The sequence below is a fragment of the Vombatus ursinus genome, unplaced genomic scaffold, assembly GCF_900497805.2.
Source record: "Vombatus ursinus unplaced genomic scaffold, bare-nosed wombat genome assembly UNPS02014789.1, whole genome shotgun sequence".
Taxonomy (NCBI): Eukaryota; Metazoa; Chordata; class Mammalia; order Diprotodontia; family Vombatidae; genus Vombatus; species Vombatus ursinus.
The window spans coordinates 20,595,868-20,619,317 of NW_020954567.1; the positions used below are offsets into that span (position 1 = coordinate 20,595,868).

The following is a 23,450-nucleotide window of genomic DNA, read 5'->3' on the forward strand; positions in this document are numbered from 1 at the left end:
CCTAGCTGTTTCAACTGTGCCCCAAGTGTGACTGTACCTTAACACTCTGTCCTGGGCTCTCTTCTCTCTCTACACTCTTTTTTAGTGATGTCACAGTTCCCATGGGTTCTATGATCATCTCAATGAAGATGATTCTCAGATTCCTATGTCCAATTCTAGTCTCTCTCCTGAATTCGAATCCCACATCATCAAATGGATGACTTGTTGGCATCTCGTGTCCAAAACAGAACTCATTATCTTTCCTTGTTTCCCAAACCACTTACTTCCTCCAAATTTCCTTATTTCTGTTGAGGATACCATCTTTGTTTGAGTCACCCGGTTTTCTAACCTCAGAGACATCTTCAACTCCTCATTCTCCTTCACTCATATCCAATTAGTTGCCAATCTTATTGACTCTACCCTCTCCACATTTCTTGTATCCATCCCTTCCTGTCCTCTCACATAGCCGTCTCAACAATTCAGGCCTGAATCACTTCTCATCTGGTCTATTGTCATAGTTTTCTATTTGGTATCCTTGCATCTAACCTCTCCTTTCGTCAATCCATTCTCTACACAGCTAATTAAAGCATAGGTTTGACCGTGTCACTCCCCTACTCAAAAAGTTCTAATGATTCCCTTTGGCTCTAGGATAAACTACAAACTTATATTTAGGACTTGAAAGTTCTTCACAAGCCAAGTCAACAAGCATTTATCAAATGCCTACTATGTGACAGTAACCATGCAGCAAGTCACAAGTGCAGCATAGAACCAGAAGAACCATTTGTACAATAGCAACAACATTGCAAAAACAAACAACTTTGAAAGACTTGAGAACTCTGATCAAGACAATGACCAGGGTAGATAGGTGGTGCAGTGGATAGAGCTCTGGCCTTGGAGTCAGGAGGACCTGAGTTCAAATCCAGCCTCAGACACTTGACATTTACTAGCTGTGTGACCCTGGGCAAGTCCCTCAACCCCATTGCCTCAACAAAAAAAAAGCAAAAAAAAAAAAAAAAGACAATGACCAACCACAATTCCATGATATGAAGCATGCTACTCACCTCTTCACTTTGAGGTCATGGACTCAGGATGCTAAATGGGACATATATTTTGAACATGACCAATGTGGGGATTCTTCAGCTTGATATGCATTCATTACAAAGGTTTTCCTCTTGATTTTTTACCCCAGTGGGGATGGGTGTTTGGGAATGGAAATGAATATGTGTTTACTGAAAAAAAAATCAGATTAAAAAAATACAGCCCTTCACAATTTGCTCCAATCTACCTTTCCAGGCTGATTACCTATCACCTTGCCTCATACTTTCTCCTTTCCATCCAGACTAGTCTATTTGCTATTCCTCAAGCATAACATTCTCTCTCCCACTTCTAAGTTGTTGTTGTTTTGTTTTGTTTTTTAGGCAGTAAAGCTGTCTGCTTTACTGACATCAGGAGATGTTTATCAACTCTACATAGGCAGGATAAAACTAAAAATAAAAGTCTGTGCTTCCTAGAAAGTTGCCTCCAGAAGCAGCCCATTCAACTTTCAGACATCTCTAATCCTACAGACTAAATACCTAAAACTAGTATTATTTAAATTTCTCTAATTGTAGACAGCAGTGTTTCCTAAGCTGACCTTCATGGAATTCTGGGGCTCTACGCTCCCAGAATAGGGGTTTGAATGAGAAGACATTGATGCTAGAACTATTTTCCCCTCTGATACATTAAATAAGACATTATATATGTTTCAAAGAACTAATAATGCATTATGGGTTTTTTTTTCCACATGAAAGTAGACTTTAAAACTTCTATTTTGCTCCAAAATTTCTGCAACTTTCCTTTTATTTTAAGGAGCATTTCATTCCCTCAGAAACCCAGAAGCATTTATGGGTTCTGTCAGCATATCTCAGACCCACAAATAATCCATGGCTAAAACAGTTTGGAAAGCACAGACATGGAGATAGAAATCTTGGTGAATAGCTATGATAACTGACATGTCAAGTTTACAAAGTACTTTCTGCACATCCGCCATACTAAGCTGCTAGCACACATTTTCTCTGCACCATTTTTCAGATAAGGAAATGAAGTCAGAGAGATCAGGTGATTTGTCCACCGTAACAAGCCTTGGACTCCAATTCAAAGTCAAGCTTTTTGACTCCAAGGACATCACTTTAATCTGTGACATCTTTTCTTCTTCTTGATGCAAATGTTGCATATACAGAACAGATGTGCATGGATGCATAAAAGCAATACAAAATATAAAGTAAGAGAAATTCCAGTTTAGTGTTTAGTCTGCCTCCGTGGTTCTTAGAGTGTAGTCCAGAGATCCCTGGGGGACACCAAGAGCCTTTCAAGGTCCTCAAAATCAAAACTATTCGCACAATAATTCTAAGATTTTAATTTCTAATGTGATAAATATTTATAGATATAACTCAACAATTTTTACATGTAAAGGGGTCCGGTTAACAAAAAATTTGAGAACCACTGATTTGCCTTGTCCTCATATCCCTAGCAATAAAGTGAAACACAGGTTTACGGTCACTCCTTATCATATATATTATGCATCAATACAAAAGATAAATAATTGATGCATTATTGAATTCAGCCAATTCCTAATGCCATACATTGAGCTGTATCTTTATCATGGGAGGAGAAGCAGTCAAGATCTGCAGTTTCTTTGGTGTGGGGAACTCCCAGCAATTCTTCCCTAATATGTTTTTGGACAGTAGCCAGGGGCACTCAGGAGTTAAGCAATTTCTCTGTGAGTACACAATCATAAACTTACAGAAATCACCAGATAATTTACTTTTCCCCAAGAACAGAGAGAACAAATCTAAATTAAAAGAAAAAAAAAGGCCTAACATCATACCTCTTCTTCTCAATCACAGTGTAGATGTGAGAATGCATTTAAGGTGAAGATTGTTGAAAACTGCCTCTTCCTTGTACATCACTGGCCTTTTACAAAGCCTTGCATAGAATCTCCCTGGGACTTGGCATTATTGTAAGAATGCTGATGTTTTATCTCACCATGATGAGATCAGGGGCCAGTTAAGGTTAAGGTTCATGTGCTGCTCCCTCTTCCCCAAGGGGAAGAAGTTAGAGATGTCATGGTCTACATACCTTCAGGAGCTGGACAGTAATGACCTGAGGGAGCCATGCTTTGCCTTCTTCCTTCTTCTCCTGTTCCACCTCTTGGCCCCATGGGAGAATTCAGTGTGCTGCTAACGATACACTTACAAACCAGATTAAAAGAATCTGATGAAAGATTAAAAGACTACCTGGTTCTACCTACCTTAGTGTTATTAACATAATATGAGTATAATGCCAACATAATATAATCACCATATCATAATACAATTATAATATTAATATAACGTTATTAACATAAAACCTGTCTACAAGGATATTTTCTTGGTTGTTATTTTGTGAATCAATCCTATAAAAACATACACATTAAGCTACAACTGAGGAGCTACTTGCCTCTATTTGTACTCCTTCAGAACTACCTCCAAATTGATGATTGCTTTAGTCTATTTACCACCATAGCCTGGGTGGCCCTTCACTGGGGGAGGAGCTCCAAAGGGGACCTTTAATATTTCAATCCTCATGATAAATACTAATATTTCAGATCCTTAAATAAACTATCCCAATTACTAATAGGAGCAGTAAGGTATGGTGGATAGAAAGATGGACCTCAGGGTGTGGAAGACCTTCAACACATCCTGGCTCTGTGCCTCAGGGTAAGTCCCTTCACCTCCCAGCACCCCTTGAAGCTTTCAAGATTATATAGGCTCACCTGCATCGGTAGAGAAAGTTCTGTGATTGGAGGTGGAGGAGAGAAGTAATAAAAGACTTAAAGAAATATCCTTCCCTCATGTTAGGGCTTTGAAGTGAATGGAAGGTGAAAGTGAAATTTGAGGACTTTTGGTTCTCTTACCCTGCTGGATTGAGAAACCCCCATGGAGCAGAAGGCAGTCCACCTCCTGAAGAAGCAGCAAGGTTGTGGAAAAAGCAGTGGACTTGGGAGCTGGTTCACATTCTGGCTCCTATACTTAGTATTTGTGTGAGCTTGGGCAAGACACATCATTTCTGAGCCTCAGTTTCTTTATCTGGAAAATGGGGATTAAAAAGTACCTCTTACCAACCAAGGAAAGAGCTTTGTAGTGCTTAAATTGCCCTAGAATTCTGAATCTGGTCCCACTTAGGAAGTCTTTGGGGTGTCGCTACGTTTTTAGAACTAGGGTCTCTTCTTGAATGTATAATGGAGGCCTGGTGAGCATGCACAGCACGTTTAGCTGCTATAATCTCTATTTAGAGAAAAGCCTGCAGAGAGAGTTTCTAGAAAGGCACAAATACATGTAACAAAAGGGCTCTGCCTCTCAATTTGGGGGATGCACAGACATTCAGGTATGATGACTCTGTGATAAAAAGAGACTGGTGATCAGCTGTATAGCTGGAGCTGTGGTTTGTTCAGATAGCTCTAATAGGCCAAAGTTGGGCCTAGATCTTTCCTGTACAGTTTCAGTAGACTGCTGAGGGGGAGAATGATATAAATGTCCCCAAATGGAGAAATGGATCTTGCCCCTTCTCTATCCCCGCTCCCTCCACCCCAAAGGGCTGCCTCAAGTGACACAGGAGCTCGTTGCTTCTATTTCTTCAACAGTTTCTAAGTAAAAGAGTATTGGAGATGGCTATGAGCAAGAGCTCTTGAAAAGTGGGTGAAGGGTTTTCAAAAGGGGGCTGCCAGGTCTTCATTTACTCACTCCAAGTTTATGTTTTCTATGCCTGTAATAACTCATCTTTTACCTGACAATTTTTAACCAGGCCTTTCCAAGTCTGTCCAGGGCTAAGGGAGCTGATGGAGCTTTGTCATGTAGACATCTTAATGTTTGTCTAGAGAATTCCCTCAAGGTGTGGGTGGGTGAGGCTGCTGGGGTGGGGAGTGGGAATAGTAGAAGGGAGCCTAGGGAGGAAGTAGGTGTCAGTAGCCAAAGAAAAGGGAAGGCTTCTAAACATAGTGCTGATGCATCTGAAGCCCCAGATGCTGCTTCAGCACCCCATTCACTAAAAGAAAAACAAGCTAACCAACAGTTGTTGTCTGGGTAGGACAGCAGGTCTGCCTCTTTGTATTGTGAAGCAAACTTATTTATTGCACCTTAATTTAATTTTGGTTTGGATTGGTTTAGAAATGACACTGAGTCTCAAGTTATATATACATATATATATATATACGAAATAAGCATCTATTATTAAAATAGTAATAAAAGTAAGTGATAGTATAAGTCTCAGTAAGTAAGCAATAATATTTTGAGTCTCAATAGTTATCATAGGTCTCATTAAGTAAATCTCAAACAATAGGTCTCAATAGTTAACATAGATCTCAAGCAATAACAACTCAAGTCTCAATCAGTATCAGATCTTACCACAATCGATCAGCACCATCAGGGAAATCATATACATCTGGATCACGCAGCTGGAGAGTGCTGGGTTCTGAGTCCAGAGTCCCAACAGGAAAATCCCTGGCTATGTGTCTGTACCATGGGGGAGATTCTAAAGATGGCTCAGGACTACTCGCCTTTACTAATTCCTTCTAAGAAAGAAAGCAGTTTGCCACATAAATTCGTGATCATTGGGAAAGGAGCTGTTCTCAAAACATCCTTGAGAGCATTCCTGTTTATGAATATTTGGTTCCTGGAGAAGTGGCCAGCCTTTCCTGGGAGCAAATACCATAAACAATCCTTCAACCTCTAGGTAGGAGTAAGATTAACATAAAAAAAGTCAGGGTCAAATTGCCGGCATACTGAGCGAGGTCAGAATGTCATTTCGAATTCATTCATCACACTCTTTGTCAGAAAATGCCGGTAGGTATGCCTATGGGACCCAGCCTGGGAGCCTAAGCCTGCTGGATATTACTTACACTCCGTCTTTCCAGCATTCTTCAAAATAATAGCTCTAAAAGTTGGTTGTAAGTCCATCTCTTGAAGGACTTCTTCCTCTCATCCATATGGTTGGCCCCTGTGACTTGTATAAGACCTGCTCCTGGCCGGGAAGCATTAGGAAAGTAGCTTGTACTCTGTGTGCCCAGAAGAACAGGGCTGTTTTCTGAGGCCTCACTGGAGTTTGACTGGGAAGTCCAATTTGGGTGTGGTCCTAAACTAGTTAAGCCACCGTCAAACTGCCCTGGAATGAGAGTTGTCCAGTCTTTCCTTAAACTTCTTAAACTTCTGAGCTTCAGGATACTGAGTGTCTACGTTAACCCACCAGTAGAGGGAGTAAAATGGGGCAAAATTAGCAGATTCCATGAAGGGAGAGAAAGGAGGGGAACATGGGCTAGAGTTGTGAGAAATCCTAGAACTTCTAGAATAGGGATCTCAAATCCACAATATCAAGCTGCTTGATCCTCCCCTTCACCCCCATCCCACCCCCACGGCCTGCCATAGAGTTCTTTTTTCTTATTGCTCAGATGAATCAGATGAAGAGATCTATGGAAACATACTAAGCCCCTTCCCTTTCAGAAATAATAAATCATGCTTTTACTCAATATTGATCTAAAAATCCTCCTTAATTGAGTGAGAATCTAATTAGTTTTCCCTTGAATAAAATATTTAATGTCAAGTAAACAGTGTCCTGTTCTAACATTCCCTTGTGTATGACTCTTAATGACCCCATTTGGGGTTGTCTTGGCAAAGATACTGGAGTAGTTTGCCATTTCTTTCTCTAGCTCATTTTTTAAAATTATTTTTTCCCCCAGATCATTTTACAGATGAAGAACTGAGGTAAACAGAGTTAAATGACTTGTCCAGAATAATACAGCTAGTAAGCATCTGAGGCCAGATTTGAACTTACAAAGATGAGTCTTTCTGACTCTAGGCCTAGTACTCTATCCACTGAGCCACCTAGCTGCCCCAAAGTTCCCTAGCTTCATTCTTTTTTTTGTTTTTTGTTTTTTTGGCTAGGCAATGGGGTTAAGTGACTTGCCAAGGGTCACACAACTAGTGAGTGTTATGTGTCTGAGGCTGGATTTGAACTCAGGACCTCCTGACTCCAGGGACCATGCTCTATCCGCTGCTTTATTCTTAACAAAGACTTAACCATTTGCTAAAGAGAGAAGCCTGCACAGCCTGAAAGTGATTATAGTAGTGTTCAGGCTAAGGCCATTATTAAAATCACTAAGGCCACCCTCCCTTTGATTAATACAAATAAGAAAAACACCTCTTGAATTCACTTTTGACCTTTCGCACTTAGGGGATTAGAGCTCTAATGGGGGCCGGGAAGAGAAGGGGACAGTTTGGGAGACACCTCATGGAAGTCAGGTGCTGAGGATGCTAAAGTGCTGGGATTTAAGCTTCAAAGAGTCAGAAAACTAGAGCTGGAAGAAACCTCAAAGGACATCTCATCCAATCCCTTTATTTCATAGATGAAGATACTGAGGCATGACATGAGGTCCTTGAGTGCTTGGAGAGCAGGGTAGAGACTGACTTTGTAGGAGAGCTGGTAGAGCGTCAAGCAAAATTCACCTGCTTTATAATTCTGTCTAGGATCAACTTGGTGTTTAAGAAAGGGGGGGAGGATCTCTTCTTTTACCCTGAACGGACATGGACCTCTGGCCCCCAGGACTAAAACTCAAGCTATTGTTCTTTTTCTTCTTTTCATTTCCTGAAGAAAATGCAACTGAGCCAATGGCATGAACTGACAACTAAACCAAACTAAACCATGCTACACTGGACAACGTTAAGAGAGGCACAGCTTCTAAGGAGAAGGCGTCATTAGTCCCCTACAGCCTCTGCTCTGAACAGACCGCATCTGGAGGCTCTAGGCACTGTAAGTTAGGAAGGATCTTGATAATCTGAAGCATGTTCAGAGGAATGCAACCTGAATGGTAAAGGGTCTTAATTTTGTGTCATAGAAGGATTGGTCGAAGGAACTGAGGGTACTTATCCTGGAGAAGACAAGACTGTGGGGGTAGAGAGATAGGATAGCTGTCTTCAAGTATTAGAAGGACTTTCACACGGAATAAAAATACATTTAGATTCAGAGAGCAGAACCAGGAACAATGGATGGAAGTTTTTAAAAGACAAGTTTAGGCTTGATATCAGGAAAAACGTTTACAATTAGACCTGTGATTATGTGATACTTTAGTTCCCAGCTGACCGACGTGGACAGAGTTTCAGGCTTGGAGTCAGGAAGACTCATCTTCCTGAGTTCAAATCCAGCCTCAGATGCTTACTAACTTTGTGACCCTGGATAAGTCATGTGGCCCTGTTTGCCTCAGTTTCCTTATTTGTAAAATGAACTGGAGAAAGAAACGTCAAACCACTCCCGTATCTCTGCTAAGAAAACCCAAATGAGGTCACAAAGAGTTAGACATGACTGAAAATGACTGAGCAACAACAAAAAGAAAAAGGGAAATTGGTCAAGCAGTGAGTACAACTTGGAGTAATTTCCTTCATTTTCTTTGACACTCATGCCATAGGTTGTGAATCTCTTATATTGTCTTTCTTCTTTCAGAATGTTGGATGATTTGCATGAGCTCTTCTGCTAGGATCCTGTTGTGGTGGGAAAGGAGAAAGAATACCATAACTCCTAGGCAGAGTTTAGGCAGAGATCTTTTTAAAATATACCTTTAGGCTCTAAGGATGATGAAAGAGGGGTACATGTTAGAAAAAGACACAGAAATCTCATGTGATATAGGAGAGGGAAGTAAAGTCAAAATCATGTTCAATTTGGCTTGGAATTTAGGGGGTTTCTTCACTTCCTGTAATTCTAGTGGTAGCTGCTAGTCAGGTTTCACTTTTTTGTTTCTATAATCTGCCAAGCATCTGATGACGTTTAATACTTCTGTCCCTCTCTATTGGAAGACATTTCAGTTCGTCATTTCCCCCAAGGAGGTGGAGGAGTGTCAGATCTCAGGAGGTACAACCAGTTGGGAGTAAGGCAGGAGGATCTGAAGAGAGAAAGTGTTAATTAAGCCCTTCAGATGATCTTCCTTCTTCATCTCCTCATGACATCAGCCACTCAAGGAGGCGATGCCAGTGAGTACCCCAAAAGTTAGGCTCTCCCTCACCCCTCTACCTCCCCTCTAGCTCTGGAATGGGCAGTCCAGGAACTATAAGTTTTCTTCTCAAAACATGTGATGAAATCGTGGGCTGGCTAGCCGGTGCCAAGCAAGGGTATTTTTGTTTTACCCAGTGTTTGAGGAGGGAACAGAACAGTTTTTCAGTTCTTTTGGGGGAGGATTTAAATTTCATTTTGCTTCCGAGTGGGTGAAAATCACTCCAGAATGCCTTTCACAGCACCTTTCTCCCTCCCACCTTGCTTCTTTTTCTTCCCTTCTTTCTGCTTTTCTTTCCTGCCCTTGGCTCCTTCTCGTATCTTCCCTTCTGGCTTGGTTGTATAGCTGGCATTTGGGGTTAGGGGAGGGAGAATCATCCCACTTCATTATTTTCCCCTCACTTTTAGCTGGATTTTAGACCAAAGGACACGGGGAGACTAGGACATACAGAGAGGTTAGGAACATTGTGAGAGGCAGCAGAGAGTATTTTTAAAGTGGATGGAAGACTGACCTCAGCGTCAAGAAACCCAGGTCCTGTCCTGCCTTTGACCCACACAGGCTAGGATCAGGGGTGAGGAACCTGTAGCCTCGAAGCCACATGTGGCCCTTTAGGTCCTTAAGTGACTTTGACTGAATACAAATTCTGTGAAGTTTGTCGAACTTGAGGAGCTAGAGGGCCTCGGGTTCCCCACCCCTGGGCTAGATGATTGTGGGAAACTCCTTCAACACTACAACACTCCAAGGTTCAGATGAGTTGGGGGATTTGAATGGGTGGAGGGAGTTTCTCAACTCCACACTGACATTTCTTATGATAATGGAAATCACAGGTCTGTACCAAAAGGGAACGAGAATGTTTTGGAGGCAGAGATTTGTTTCCTTTTTCTCTGGAAGAGATGAGGGGAAGGGAGTACATTCCAGGAAGCATAGAAGTATCCATGCTTTGCTCCAAATATGTGGAAGGTAGTTTGAGCTTGCCCCTAAAAAGTTAACTGCTTCTCAAACTGGTGTTAAGGATCTCAGGCAAGAAGTTGGGAGTTAGTTCTCCACGTTTGCTGACTTTTTTTTTTATGGCCCGGGCCTGTGATTTCCAAGGGAAAATCCTGTAGGAAATTCCAAGTTTGGAAACTGCCTTCCTGGTTACTGACCTCAAAGTAATCTGTTCGTGTAGTCTTAGAGAGTTTCACGGGAGTGCTAAGAATCCGTGACTTCTCCATCATCACAATGACATAGCTGGTATGTGTCGGAGGCTGGGTTTGAACCCCCAGTCTTCCTGACTCCAAGGCCTAGACTCTCCGCTTTGTCAAACTGCCTCTCATTGCTAAGATTTGTGGTCATGAAAGAGAATTTCAGAGCGAGAAGGAGACTTGGAGGTCATTTGGTCTCTCCCAAATATTTTACAGATGAAGAAACTGAGGCCCATAGGATTGCAACGACTCCCTCAGACTGATTAGTGGCAGAGCCATGCCTAGGATGCTAGTCTCCTGAATTTATTCATTGCCTTTTGAATTGCTTCTTTAAACTGCAGAATTTTGAACAGCATTTAGTGGTGAGGAAAATTAGCTCTTTGACTGGGTGGACAGGGATAGCAAAGGATTCTGGGCTCCTTCATCTCCTTGCATTTATTACCTTTCCTATAGCTTAAAGATGGAAATTAGCTGTGGGCAGGGTAGGTACTCCCCAGGAAAGGCAGGACTGAACTTGGAGTCAGGAGAGATCTGGATTTGAATCTCCATTCCCATATTTACTAGACTGATATTTACTGATATTCAGAGAAGATAAGTGATTTGCCCACGGTCAAACCCATGTCAAAGTTTCTTCATGCCTTAAGGCAGCTAAGTGGTACAGTGCATATAGTGCTTGGCCTAGAGTCAGGAAGATCTGAGTTCAAATCCTACCTTAGCCACTTACTAGCTGTATGACCCTGAGCAAGTCATTTTCCCTCTATCTGCCTCAATTTCCTCAACTGCAAAATGGGAATAATAATGTCACCTACTTCAGATAATATTTATAAAGCACTTAGCACAGTACCTGGCACATAGTAGGGTAACTAATAAATGCTTATTCCCCTGTCACCTCATTCTTAAAATGGGAGTCAGTAAAATTTGTCCTACCTGGGTCCCAGGGTCCTTGTGAGGAAAGTGCTTTGTAAACCACAAAGTACTATCTAAACGTGAGCTACTTCTACATAGAGGTGGGCAGGAGGCAAGAAGATAGAACAAGGGAACAGCAGCCCAAAGTACCTTCTCCACCAGCCTAAAATTTCCCATTAGAGTCACTAAAGAGTTAATTAACAAAAGGTGGCTCAGTGGGTAGAGTACCAGGCCTGGAGTCAGGAAGACTCATCTTCATGAGTTCAAATTTGGTCTTAGACACTTATTAGCTATGTGACCCTGGGCAAGTCACATAATCCTGCTTGCCTCAGTTTCCCCATATGTAAAATGAGCTAGAAAAGGAAGTGGCAACCCACTCTAGTATCTCTGCCAAGAAAACCCCAAATGGTGCCATGAAGTGTTGGACACAACTGAACAACCGAACAATGACTGAAGGGAAATGTTGCTAGAAGGTCTTGACTTTGTTCCCTGGATGTGACCTCTCAAAAACATTGCTCACCATTAGGTTCTTGAATCATCTACTTTATAGTTGGAGACATAAAGGAAGGGATGGAGGGAATAAGCATTTATACGGTGCCTACCATGTGCCAGCATTGTGCTCATTTCACCCTCGCATTCACCCTGAGAGATAGGTGATGTTACTATTTGTATTTTCACATTTGATGAAACGGAGGCAGAGTCTTGGGTGGCAAGTGAGGCCAACAAATATTTATTAAGCTTTACTATGTGCCAGGCACTGTGCTAAATGCTCCAGATACAAACAGAACAAAAAAGAATGATAATCCCTGCCCTCAAGTAGTTTAAAGAGGACATACAACAGGAAGCTGGAAGGATGCGGAGGAATAGGAGGGGGAGAAAAAAGTCCAGGAAGTAGGGGAGGAGGAGTGTAGGTTAGAGAAGGAAGAAAGAGTGAGCCTGGATGGCCTGGGCCCTTCAGGAGAAACTGCACTGTTGGAGGCAGGGCCCACAGCGGCAGTGGGCTCTTTGAAGGTGAGAAGGCTAGAGGAGAATGGTGTGGAAGCCAGGTGAAAGGGATATAGATAGGAGCTGTCAACATGGGCTTCATCTGCTTCAACAGCTTTCTTCAGGGCTGGTCTAATTGGGAGCTTGGAAGATTTTGGTAGCAGAGGTAATGGGGAGAGGAGGTGTCACCCCGTGAGAACAAGCTTTGGGAGCAGTGGGAGTAAGCCAGGGGAGAGCTAGGCAGTCTGTGAAGAAAGCCCCCGGACAAACTGGCATCTGTCATTCCTTGTACCTGCAGAATGTTGTATGAAGAAAAGTGGGTCAAACTTTTCACAGCTAACCTTGTTTCCTTGTTTCAGGTTGCACAAAGCCATGCACAGCTGGTTAATCTAGATCAACAGGCTGTATGCATACATGCAATTTTCTCCCCTGTATGTATAGAGTATGGGTGTATGTTTACTCTGTCACAGGTCATCCTAAGAAGCAGCCAGATGGTGTGGTGGATAAAGCTTCTGGCCTGGAGTCAAGAAGGCCTGAGTTCAAATCCAGCCCCAGATACTTACTAGTTGTGTGACCTTGGGCAAGTCATTCAACCTCCTAGGAGGATCTATCAGTGGATAGAGTACTGGGCCTGGAGTCAGGAAGATCTGATTTCCAATCCAGCCTTAGACACTTACTAGCTGTGTGACCTTGGGCAAGTCTGCTTGCCTCAGTTTCCCCAAGTATAAAATGGAGATAACAATAGTACTTATCTCCCAGGGTTGTCAAGAAGATCAAATATTTGTAAAGTATTTAGCACAGTGCCTGGCACAGAGTAGGCAGGACATAGTGCTAATTACTATGATCATCCTCATACAATTACAGTCTTTGGGGATGGAAAAGTGAATTTGCAATGGGTCAATAATCAATTTATTAACAAGCATCTATTATGTATTAGGGAGCATGCCAAGCACTGGGAATATAAATAGGGAGTCAGTTCCTGCCTTCAAAGAGTTTACATTTCCCTTGGGGGGTAGGGAGAGATGTGTCATGAATGATACTGTTCTATCATGGCTTAGACTGATGTCACAAACTACCTCCTAAAAGATGAGTTTGCCATCTGTCTACCTGCAATCATTCCTGAATTAGAAAGATTAACATTTTTTTAAATGGGCCCCTGTTACACTATTAATTATATACTGTATTATTTATTATATACTATATTATTACACATGTTATACACTTGATACTACTTATTAGCCATTATGAAAACCTTTATCTGTTTCAGTGTTTGGAGGCCTGTCCATTTGAAAAAGAAATTCCCCCAGGATAGTATTTCTTCCCCAGGCCCTCTCCTTAAATATATGTAGTTAAGGCTTAGTGTCTAAGGAGCTGACTTCAAAGCCAAGAAGACCCCAGTTTGAGTTTGCCTCTGGCACACACTGGCTGTGTAACTCTGGGCAAATCATCCTCTTAATGCCTTAGGCAACTCTCTAAGACCAGAAAGCCATAAGCTACTCGTAATTAGCTTCTCTAACAGTGCCCTATCCCAGTGGAATCACAGGGTCCATGACAATCTTTGATTCCCCTGTATTTCCATCACCTATGTTTCTCACTGATGTCTTTTACTGTTTTTTTTCCCTTCATATGCTTGTGGTTTTCATGACTATTGTTCTCCGAGTTCTCCTTTCTTTACTCTATGCCGGGTTCCAGTGAGCTTTCTTCCTTGTTTTTGTTATTTGCAATGGTGCAACATTATTCCATTAACTCATATACCACAATTTGTTCACCTATTGTCCAACTGACAGCCACTTACTTCCTTTTTGGGGAGCAGGTGGCAGGTATGCTACCACACACACAGAAAAGCAATACTATGAAGATTTTGGTCTCTGTGGGCTATTTTCTTCTATCTTTGACTGGTTAGGGGCATATACTCAGTAGAGGTAATAACACTGGGTCAAAGGATATGTACAGTTTAACTCTCCTGTTTTAGGGCACGGAGAAATTCAATAAAGTGTCCAAAGACCTACACTAGTTAGCGCCGTAAGTAGGGCTAGGACTCAAGTCTCCTTCCCAGTCCAGACTTCTTTTCACCACATTCTTTTGTCTCAAAGAATCACAGAGGGAACACATTTGGGTTTAGGATGGTGAACTCATCAGACACAAGAAAAGAGGAAGCCTTCTTCTCTAAGGTCCCTAGGCCATGCTCTCACTCTCTTCTCTGAGAGATTTTAGGAGGTCAAAACGAGGTTGGGCCTATAAAGACTCCAGTCCTCTTCTGGGTATCTCTAGTAGTGAGCGGGAAGCAGTTTTTGCTTCAGGTGAAGGATAAAGAAACATGACTACCATTTTTGGTTTGTACAGCTATCTGTCACAGAATATTGCGGCTATACACATAGTATTGCTGTGTAGCGGCAAGAGCACTGGAGTTGGGGTTCTCGACGTCAAAGACTGTTTCATTTTTTACTTTTTATCTCCAATGCCTAGCATAATGCCAAAGGCACTTAGTAAAGGCTTGCTTGCTTAACTGATTGAGCTGGCTAGGAGACCTGGGGTTGGTATCTCTTTAGCTGCAAAATGAGAGAGTTAGATTAGCTGGGCTCTGAGGTCCCTTTGAGCCTCTAGAGCAATGATCCTGTTTAAAATTTAATTAAAATGTAATTTTTTCTCAATACCTTTAGACAAAAATTTTTTAAATTTGTTTTTAAAAATTTTGAGTTCCAGATTCTCTCCTTCCCTCCTTTCTTCCCTCCTGGAGAAAGTAAGCCATTTGATATAGATTATACATGCGTAGTCACCCAAAACATTTCCACATTAACCATGTTGCCAAAGAAAACACAGACCAAAAAACACAAGAATAATAAAGAAAGTTTAAAAAGTATGCTTCAATGCATTCATATGCCATCAGTTCTTTCTCTGGAGATGAATAGTGTTTCTCATCATAGGCCCTCTGGAATTGTCTTGGATCATTGTATTGCTGAGAATAGCTAAGTCATTCATAGTTGATCATCTTACAATATTGTGCTACTATATACAACTTCCTCCTGGTTCTGCTCATTTCAATTTGCATCAGTTCATGTAAGTCTTGCCAGATTTTTTGGAGAGCATCCTGCTCATTATTTCTTATAGCACAATAGTATTCCATTAGCCATTCTCCAATTGATGGGCATTCCTTCAATTTCTAATTCTTTACCACCACAAAAAGAACTGCTGTCAATATTTTTGTACTGATAGGCCTTTTCCTTTTTCTTTTATCCATTTGGGGTATAGATCTAGTAGCGGTATTGCTGGATCAAAGGGTATGCACAGTTTTATAGCCCTTTGGGCATAATTCTAAATTGTAGAGCTATGATCCTTTGACCTGCTTTTTCTATGTACTAGTTGAATGACAAGCAGGCAAGTCATTTTACTTTCTCTGTTTCCTCTTCTGTAAAATGGGGTTAATAAAAGTTATACCATCTCCCTCAAAGGGCTATTGTGGGAATTCAATGCTGTAATCTGTAAAAGTGCTTTATAAACCTAAGGCCCTATACAAGTGTAAGTCATTAGTCATCTCCCCCCCACCCCCCCACCCCACCACCCACAACCCCTGCCTAACACTGCTGTCTTTGTTCTAGAATAAAGACTGAGGAAAGGTCATTGGGTTTAGGTAACCTTTAAGAGAACAATGGGACATGTAATGTATTATAGTAATTTTTCTTAAGAAAATAGGGTCAACCTGAAACTTGCAAAGTTTGGGGGTCAGAGGAGAAACCAATTACTTTCATTCAAAATAATTCCTCCCCAGGCCGGCAATAATATCTGAAATTCTCAGTTATGTCTTTTGGAGCCATCTAGAATTATGGTTATCTTAATCACTAAATAAAGCTTGCTTTTATGGTAGGGGATAACATATTCACTGGGATTCAATTTATTCTTATTTACACTCATTATCTCCTCCTGGAAAGCTGTAAGGGTGTGGAAAGAAAGCAGAAAAAATACAGAACATTGTCAGAGTACCTGAATAGTCAAAGGCACTGGACACACGGACGTGTGAGCTGACGATATCTATTACAGGTGAAATAAACCTAGAACTAAAGGATTGGTTTGAAGGGTACCAAGACCAAGTTTACACACTTCACATTTTTGCCTAGGCCAACACTTGACTGTGTGTAGGTATTTAGGGGAACACGAATTGCTTTCCAGCATAACTAAATCGGTGCAATAATGAGTTATGTAATCATGGGATTCTTTGGCCTGTGATGTGGAGGAGGAAGAAACCTGGCATGTTTGAGGGGAATGCTAGCAGGTCTGGATCTGACTCTGGACAAGAACAAGATACTTGGTTGATCTTCCTATATTGGCCATTTTATAAATCAATTTTCCTCTCCTACCTCCAGAAATCTTACTGCAGAGTCAGTAAGAATCAACCACATAGTCTACTCTACTCAATTGAACCAGTATATCACTGTACCTCTTCTGTACTAAGAGCTGAGGGGAATTCAAATAAATTTGACACACTGATCAAGCCTCCAGGAATTTACAGTTTACAAGGGAGGGGTGAGACAAGCTCACAAATAGGCATAGTACAAAGTAGTGTATGGCCTTAAAAGATGTATTTCAAAGGTACTACAGGAGTTCAGAATAAGGCATCCTATCTGTTTGGAACTTATCTGGGAAGCCTTCATGAAAGAGGGGACATTTGAGGAAAGCTTTGAAAGGTGGGTATAATTTTGATAGGCATTTTGAGATATATTTACATTTGGTAGGTGGCAAAGTAGATAGAGTATGGAGTACCTGGAATTCAAATCCAGCATCAGACATTTACTAGCTATATGACCCTGAATAATTCACTTGATCTCTCTCAAACTCATGTTCTTCCTCTATAATAATAATGACATCTACCTCTCAGAATTGTCAAGAGGCTAAAATGAGATAATATTTGTAAAGCTCTTTGCAAACTTTATAGCACTCTATACATGCTTGCTATTAATATTTGGAGATCAGGGAGGAAAAGGAAATGAGAGAACACTGATAGAGGCAGGAAGAAAACCAGGATGATAATATAATAAAAGCCAATTTTGGAGATACGAATTTCAAGAAAGAGTCCATGATCAACTTAGTTAAGGGCTGCAGAGAGATTGAGGAGAACGTGGGCTGACAAAAGGCTGTTGATTTCTTTGTTCCAAGGGAGAGCTGGAGGGGGAGGGGTTCAGGGATGGTGGATGTGTTTGGGAAATGACAGTGACTTTTTTTTTTTAAGAGCAGCAATAAAGCACTTTGTTTCAAAAGAAAAAAAAGAAAGGTTATTGGATTTAGTGATTAAGAAAGAGGTTACAGGTAATTTTCAAAAAATCAGTTTCAATAGAGTGGTGGGAACAAAAACCAGTTTGCAAATATGGAGTGAGTAGGTAGAGATGAAGTAGAAAGTACAGTATTACCAAACTACTAAATTACCAGTACTATCAAAATTATTTCATTTATTTTTTTGATAGGGTTACTAGTATGGTAGTTTATACAAATGATGTAGAGTAGTATATGCAACCTATGGCTAAGGATTTCTGTTCTGAGTACACATGGATGGCGTTCAATCATGGAGGTTTCTCTGAGCAATGACTCAGCCCCCACCTAGAGATTCATGTCGTGGGAACATCTAAGTTTGGCTCATGTCTCTCTCTCTAAGGACTATGCTTCCATGCTCCCCTGCAATCATTGAAATTAACAAAACATTTAACAAGAACAGGTTTTTCATGAAAATATGTTTTGCATGACTGCACATGTACAACCTATATTGAATTGCTTGCTTTCTCAATGGAGGAGGGAGGGGTGGGAGAGAGAAAATTTGGAACTCAAAAGTTTTTTAAATGAATGTTAAAAATTGTTTTTACTGGGGGTAGCTAGGTGGCGCAGTGGATAGAGAACCGGCCCTGGATTCAGGAGGACCTGAGTTCAAATCTGACCTCAGACACATAACACGTACTAGCTGTGTGACCCTGGACAAGTCACTTAACCCCATTGCCTAGCCCCCCCAAAAATGTTTTTGCATGTAATTGGGAAAAATAAAAATATTAAATTGAAAAAAATGACAAGTTTTTTAAAAACAGGAATAACACACACAGAAAATAGAAATAGCTCCCTACTAACAGTGAGCCTCCTTCCCCCTAAAATTTAGTACCATCCCCCCTGAAATTCACAATCAGCACTTACTCAATAAATTTTAGGACTTCCGTGGAGAAGAAGCTTACTTCTCTTTGGAATCCAGTTGTTTACTTCCCTCTATGCTGGGCATCCTAACTTCCTCTGAGTTGGCAGTCTCTGAAACTTCGTTTCTGAGGTCTGGCTCTCCTTTGCTTTGTTGTCAGCTGTCAGCATCAGTGCAACTACAGGCTGTCTCCTTTGGGGCTTTGTGGGCTTCTAGAAATTTCAGTCACTCAAAGTGGGAATGAGCCCCTCAAGACAGCTGACTGGTGGGGGAAAAAAATCTAAAGCTTTTCCTCCTTCCTCAAGAATACACATCAGGTGATGTTCAAGTGAGCCCTCCTGGCTCCTTTGGAGATGACCAAAGCACCTGCTCCATGCATCCAGATTTCTGCACAACCTTTAGCAGTCTCCCTCACTCATAATATCCTTATGGAGAAGATGAGAAGAGTGATAAGCCTGATGATAGCATGGTGAGGTAGATTCATAAGCAGTGGAATGACTGTTGCCTGGAATGATGTTCATTGGGAGGGAGGTCTCTAGCGGCATGAGAGTATGATGCTCAGTTCTTAGCCATGCCTGCTAAGAGGAACAATAACAAACTGAGGCCCATTTCAGAAGAAGGTAGTTAGGGTAGTGATAAATCTGGAGAGCAAGCTGTATAAGGATTCATTGAAGGAACTGAGAGTAATAAAAAGAAAAGACTTTGGGTGTAGGACAGGGAGACATGGTAATTGTCTTAAAATATTTGAAAGGCTCTTGTCATCACCAGAACTTTTATTTAGCCCTTTCAGGGTTACAAAATGGCATTCCTCATAATTGTCCAATGACTATTATCCCCATTTTATAGGTGAGAAAACTGAGGCCCACAGAGATTGTGACTTACTCATAATCACGTAGTTAGTATCAGAACTAGAATTCTAACCCGTCTCCTACTTTAAATCCAGCATTCATTCTTTCTATGATACCAAAATTCTCTCATGTTGGAGAAGCTATAGATTCACTGTGTTTTTCCTACAGAGAACAGAATCAATACCAATGTATGGAAGTTACAGAAATAAAGACTTGGGTTCAGTTTTACTTTTATGAACAATGAAAGCTCAATTGTAATGAATGCGACAGATGTCCAAGCAGTGGCTGGATGACTTCATCTGTCAGGGATATTTCATATACATATAATATTTGTGTATACATTATATATATGTATACACATCCATATATATGTGTGTGTATAAATGTGTTTCACCAGACTGTCAAAGGGGTCCATGACACAAAAAAAGGCTAAGAACCCCGATCTACAGAGAAAAACTCTCAGTGGAGGCCGAGTCTGACAAGACTGCTTCAACCTTTAAAATTCCTTCCAACTCTAAGAGACTGACTCTTTTGAAGGACATTTGACAGTGAAGAGAAGGAGAGGGACCCTCGCTTGAGTGGCTGACAAAGCTGAGGGAAAGAATTTGTTGTTGTTTTAGGATAGGGGAGACCAGAGCATATTTGTAGGGAAGGGGCCAGTAGAAAGGAAGAGATTAAAGATACAAGAGAGAAAAGGGATAATTAACAGAACAAGGTCCCAGAAGAGGTAAGGGGATAGGATCAAAACATAGGTGGAAGGATTAGCCTGGCCAAAGATGAATAACTTGTTATTCTGAGCCTGGAGTGAAAAAGTTGAAGGAAGATGAAGATAAAAGAGATTCTTAGGTAGAAAGGGGAGAAGGAGAATTCTTTGTTGTAAAGGATGGCTCTCAGGAAGGGGATACAAGGGGAAATTTAGATGATAGAAAAAAACTCCAAAACATCAATAAAATTTATTTTAAAAATACAAAGGAGTTTATAGTATCATGGGATTTGGTGCCAGAAAGAACCTTGGAGATGATCTAATTCAGCCACCTCATTTCATTTGATAGTTATCATGGCAGAGTAGATGGAGTGTTGGATTTAGAATCAGGATTGGACCTCGGTTCAAGTCTAGGCGTTTCCATTGACTATTGGTCTGGCTGTAGGCAAACCATTTTTCAAAGCAAGTTCAAAATCTAAGAACTTGTGACTTTATTTTCCCCATCTGTAACATAAAGAGTTGGACTAGAAGACCTCTAAGGTAGGGCCATCTCTAATATTCTATGATCCCTGTAGATGAGATTGTCTGCTCAAAGTGAGAAGGCCTTGAGAACAGAAAAGATTCAAAATAGCTCCAACTCAATGAAGCAAAGGCACCAGCCAGAGACAAATGAAAGGATTACTAAGCAAGGGAAAGGACCCTACTAAAATCCACTCTGTAGTGGACAGAGTCTAGAGAGTTACCAAGGCAAAAGTTGCTGATAGTCCATTTTCAAAGAGACCAATGACATTATGGGGTGATGTCTTGACTCCTACATGAATGGGATTTAAGGGAGGAAAAGTTGCAGAAAGTTGTGAGCCTCACTCTCCCTTCCTGAGTCATCAAAGACCAGTGACAAGACAAAAGTCAAGATGATTGGCAATGGCCCAGGATGCAGTGGATGACCTTGGTGTCTTCAATGTCTGGCCAAGCTCCAAGTGCTCCACAGCTGCCATGGGAACAAATTGGTCTCATTGGCCCATTCTGCCAATGGAAGTCTTCACATGCTCGGGGCAGACACCCCTCTAGTAGCATAAAGGCCAAGGAATAAGAGATTCTACTGTGGTGACAAGCACATCATTGAAATGGCTGGCTATGGGATGGCTTAAATAGGTAAGCGGAGCCAGAGGAGTGATAGTCTGGGAGAACAAGAAAGAGTTGAGGGATGAGATTGAGATGATAATAATAATAACTATTCATTTATAGAGTCACTATAAAAATACTTTGTAAGTAATGACTCACATTTATACAGAGAATCCTGAAAGCCTTAGTACAGTTTTAAGTGTTAATAACCCTGTACAGTAACTCTATAAATGTGAGTCTTTACTTAAAAGGACTTTATTGAAAAATTAGAAACTGAGGGGGTGCCCATCAATTGGGAAATGGCTGAACAAGTTATGGCACATATATGTGATGGAATGCTATTATGCTATAAAAAATGGTGATGGGAATGGTTTAATAAAACCTGGGAAAACTTGTATGAACTGATTCAAAGTGAGGTGACCAGAATGAGGAGAACATTTTATACAATAACAGCCATATTATAAAGATAATCATCTTTGAACAACTTAAGAACTCTGATAAACACAATGGAATCAATCCAAAAGCCTCCTGATGAAACATAATACCTCCCTACGGTAGAAAGCCAATGAACTCAGAGTGTAGATTGAATCATATTTTTGGAGGACATGGCTAATGCAGGAATTTGTTTTGCTTGACTGTACATATTTATAACAGGTTTTGTTTTTCTTGCTTTCTCGATGGGTGGAGGAGAGGAAGAAGATGGGGAGGGAGAATTTGGAACTGAAAATAAAATAAAATTGAATTGAGAAAAAACCCAAAGTATTTTGTTATCAACAACTCTGTGACTTGATAACAAGAATTACGATATCCATTTTCCAGATGAGGATATGCCTTTAGAAGGGTGAAATGACTTACCCAAAGTCACATGAGTAGAAAATGTCAGAGCCAGGATTCAAACCCAGATCCTCTAATTCCAGGGCTTGATTGATCTTGCTATAAGCCGGTCTCACTGCTCTACCATAAGACCTCTTTTTTAAATTTAACATTTTATTTTTCCCCAATTACATGTAAAAACAGTTTTCAACATTCATTTTTATTTTATTAATTTTTTAAAAATTTATTTATTTGTTTCTAGTTCTCAACATTCACTTCTACAAGATTTTGAGTTCTAAATTTTTCCCCTCCCTCCATTCCCCTCTCCCCAAAATAGCATGCAATCTGATATAGGTTATATCAGATAACATATCTCTACATTAGTCATGTTGTAAAGAAGAATTAGAACCAAAAGGAAAAGCCATGAGAAAGAAGAAACAAAAAAAAAAAAGAGAGAGAGAGAAAATACTATGCTTCAATCTGCATTCAGACACCATACTTCTTTTTCTGGATGTGGATAGCATTTTCCATCATGAGTCTTTTGGAATTGTCTTGGATCCGTGTATTGCTGAGAAGAGTTTTCTATCAAAGTTGGTCACTGCACAATCAACATTTCATTTTTAAAACTGAGTTCCAAATTCTCTCCTTCCTTCCCCCCTTCCCTCGTTAAGAAGGCAAGCAATTTGATATAGGTTATACATGTGTAGTCATATAAAACATATCTCCATATTAGTCATGTTGTAAAAGAAAACATAGACCAAAATAAAAACCCAAGAAAAATAAAGCTAAAAAAAGCATGCTTCGATCTATATTCAGATTCCATCAGTTCTTTCTCTGGAGATGGATGGCATTTTTCATGGTAAGTCCTTCAGAGATGCGTAACACCTCTTCAGGAAGAAGAGAACCATGCTTTGGAGCCCTGCCCTGGGATCGACTTGTCCTGATTGGTGAATGGGTGGGTGGGTGAGTGAATGAAAATTCTATGTGTAGGAAGCCCTAGACCAAGCTTCAAAACCTAACCCCCCATCTACCCAACAGGAAACCAGGTCCTATCCAGGCATCTTGCCACCTGTTCTGCTACAACCATATCTTTCTCCCCAACCCCAACCTTTCTCTTTTTCTGGCTCTGGGATAGTAATCAAATCAATACTATCTGTAAAAGGGAGGACAATCAATTGCCCTGTGTGACAACCTAGAACAATCAACTGTTCACTAATAATCTCTGTGATTATTATTACTAAAATTCTCTGCTCTCATCACTACTCCGCTATATGTATTTGTTGTTTAGTCACTTTTCAGTTGTGTCTGACTCTTCATGACCCCATTTGGGGTTTTCTTAGCAAAGATACTGGAGTGGCTTGCCATTTCCTTCTCCAGCTCATTTTACAAAGGAGGAAAATGAGGCAAACAGGATGAAGTGACTTACCAAGGGTCATATGGCTAGTAAGTATCTGAGGCCAGATTTGAACTCAGAAAGATGAGTCTTCCTGACTCCGGGCCCAACACTCTACCTATTCTACATCTAGCTGCCAAATATATTATAGTCCTGCTGTTACAGTTCTTAGCCTTTATAATTCTTAGCCTGGGGTCTGCAAACTTATAAAAACTATTTTGATAAATGTATTTCAATAACTGGTTTCTTTGTAATCCCACATATTTTATTTTATTCATTTGAAAACATTATTCAAAAAAAGGATGCATA

The 23,450-nt window shown here is 40.7% G+C and overlaps 1 protein-coding gene across 6 annotated transcripts in view; it reads left to right on the forward strand.

The window, feature by feature from the left end:
* Positions 1-8,863: 8,863 nt before the first annotated feature.
* LOC114047651 (major histocompatibility complex class I-related gene protein) overlaps positions 8,864-23,450 on the forward strand; it is a 33,835-nt gene continuing 19,248 nt past the window's right edge. For all 6 annotated transcript variants that reach the window (XM_027868543.1, XM_027868544.1, XM_027868545.1 and 3 more), the window contains exon 1: positions 8,864-9,008. In XM_027868543.1, the coding sequence (XP_027724344.1) occupies positions 8,954-9,008 (55 nt within the window). In that variant the 5' untranslated portion in view covers positions 8,864-8,953. The remainder of the gene's footprint in view (positions 9,009-23,450) is intronic.